The sequence below is a fragment of the Dendrobium catenatum genome, unplaced genomic scaffold, assembly GCF_001605985.2.
Source record: "Dendrobium catenatum unplaced genomic scaffold, ASM160598v2 original_scaffold_128383, whole genome shotgun sequence".
NCBI lineage: Eukaryota > Viridiplantae > Streptophyta > Magnoliopsida > Asparagales > Orchidaceae > Dendrobium > Dendrobium catenatum.
This window is the reverse complement of record NW_021446818.1, coordinates 1-1,744: the sequence shown is the minus strand read 5'-3', so window position 1 is coordinate 1,744 and position 1,744 is coordinate 1. Positions and strand designations below refer to the sequence as shown.

Genomic DNA, 1,744 nt, shown 5'->3' with positions numbered 1-1,744 from the left:
TCCAAAAGAATTTGAAAAATGAAGCAGTAACTCCATCTCTCCTAGGCGCCTTATTCCGGCCCAAGGAACAAATAACTGACCATATTTCTTCCTCAGTAACATCACCTTCCAGGAAGTCTTTGAATTCTGCAACACAACTCCTATGAATTTCCAAAGAAGGCCACCCGTCCTCCACAATTGACTGCCCCTACCATTTAAGCTGAAAAAACTTGTAGAACACCATAGAGACATCACCTTGCTCAGATATCAGTGACCCGTCATCCAGCTTGATGGAATCAATGCTCTTACACCTCCTCCTAGCTTATGCCATAGAATGGAAAAAGTGGATATTCCCATCCACATGCTCCATCCACAACACCTTTGCTCTTTTTCTCCACCAAGTCATAATACGAGTGAGAGTATTATTCAACAATTTAACCTTATACCTCAATGCTTCTTCCTGCACCTCAGAAAGACCACTCGACCCACATTCAATCTCCTGTAAAATCTTAATTTCTTTATCAAGGTCTTCCTTTAATTGATTAACGCTCTTAAGCTTGTTCTTACTCCAAAAGAACAAAGCCTTCAAAGACCTTTGGCATTTCCTTTGAAGCTTAAAGGATTCACTGCCCAGATCTTCCACCTTCCACTTCTCCCCCACTAAATGCCAAGCAAAAGGGTAGCTGGCCCACACATCTTCAAATTTAATCCAATGGTAGCAAGCCTTCTTCACATCTTCCATCAAACAACAAAGAATAGGGCAGTGATCTGAAGCAAGTCTGGTAAGATGCTTAACCTTCAATCCCTGGAACACATCAAGAATAGAAGAACTCACCAAAAAACGATCCAACCTGGAAAAAATACGACTCCTAGCATCCTTGTTGTTAGTCCATGTAAAACTAGGACCAATGAATCCAGGATTAACAAGGTCATTAGTCAACATGAAATCAGCCATATCACCTGCAGCTGGGGAAAAATGAAAAGCTTTACCCCCCTTCTTCTCTGCCTGTGCCATAATGCAGTTGAAGTCTCCACCAACCAACAATGGAACCCCCATCGTATGGTTTTTGGAAATATCATCCCAAACAATCCTCCTGGTATGTCTATCCTTATTAGCATAAACCAGAGGTACTTCCCAATCAATTCTATCAGTAATCTTTAACCTCCCCATGATATACTGATTAGCTTGAAAAGAAACAAGAAAGGAAAGATCACTACTCTTCCACAACACTAGGATGCCCCCTGCATTGCCAATGGACGGTTGAAAAACAAATTCCCATTCACGTCCTGCCAACTTGTCCACATCTTTTCTATCAAAGGACTGCATCTTAGTCTCCAATAAACCAATAAAACTAACATTATGTTCCCTTATTAGGTGCCGTAAGTAATTACCCGTCTCCTTCTTACGAGCACCTCTACAATTCCAACATATGATGTTAAACATGATTCAACAAAGGGGAAGCGTCCCCGCCGCAGTTATTAACATCATCATTCATGTGAGTATCCACCTCACCCATAACCATCTCATGGCTGTTCATCTGTTCACCAATCTCCACGGAATGTTGAGAATTTTGAACTCCCATAGCTTTCTCCTTATCTGTTAAACAACCCAGCGCATCTCTCACACTAATTAAGTGTTCAAAAGTAGAAGCTGACAATTCAGCATCTATAGCCTTCCTCCTCATACGTGGCATTCTCAAAATAGAGCCAATTTGTGCAATTTCCTTTATAACAATAGAATTTCTTCCCTGCTTTAATTTCGGTT

At 41.1% G+C, this 1,744-nt stretch overlaps 1 protein-coding gene across 1 annotated transcript; it reads right to left on the bottom strand.

Annotated features, from left to right (window-relative positions):
* Positions 1-80: 80 nt before the first annotated feature.
* LOC110092465 lies at positions 81-1,306 on the bottom strand (the record flags this gene model as incomplete). The annotated part of the gene is made up of 2 exons (XM_028692149.1): positions 419-1,306; positions 81-187 (listed from the first exon to the last, which is right to left on the bottom strand). Coding segments are annotated over exons 1-2 (995 nt in total), but the record flags the coding sequence as incomplete, so codon positions are not given.
* Between the last annotated feature and the right edge of the window lie 438 nt (positions 1,307-1,744).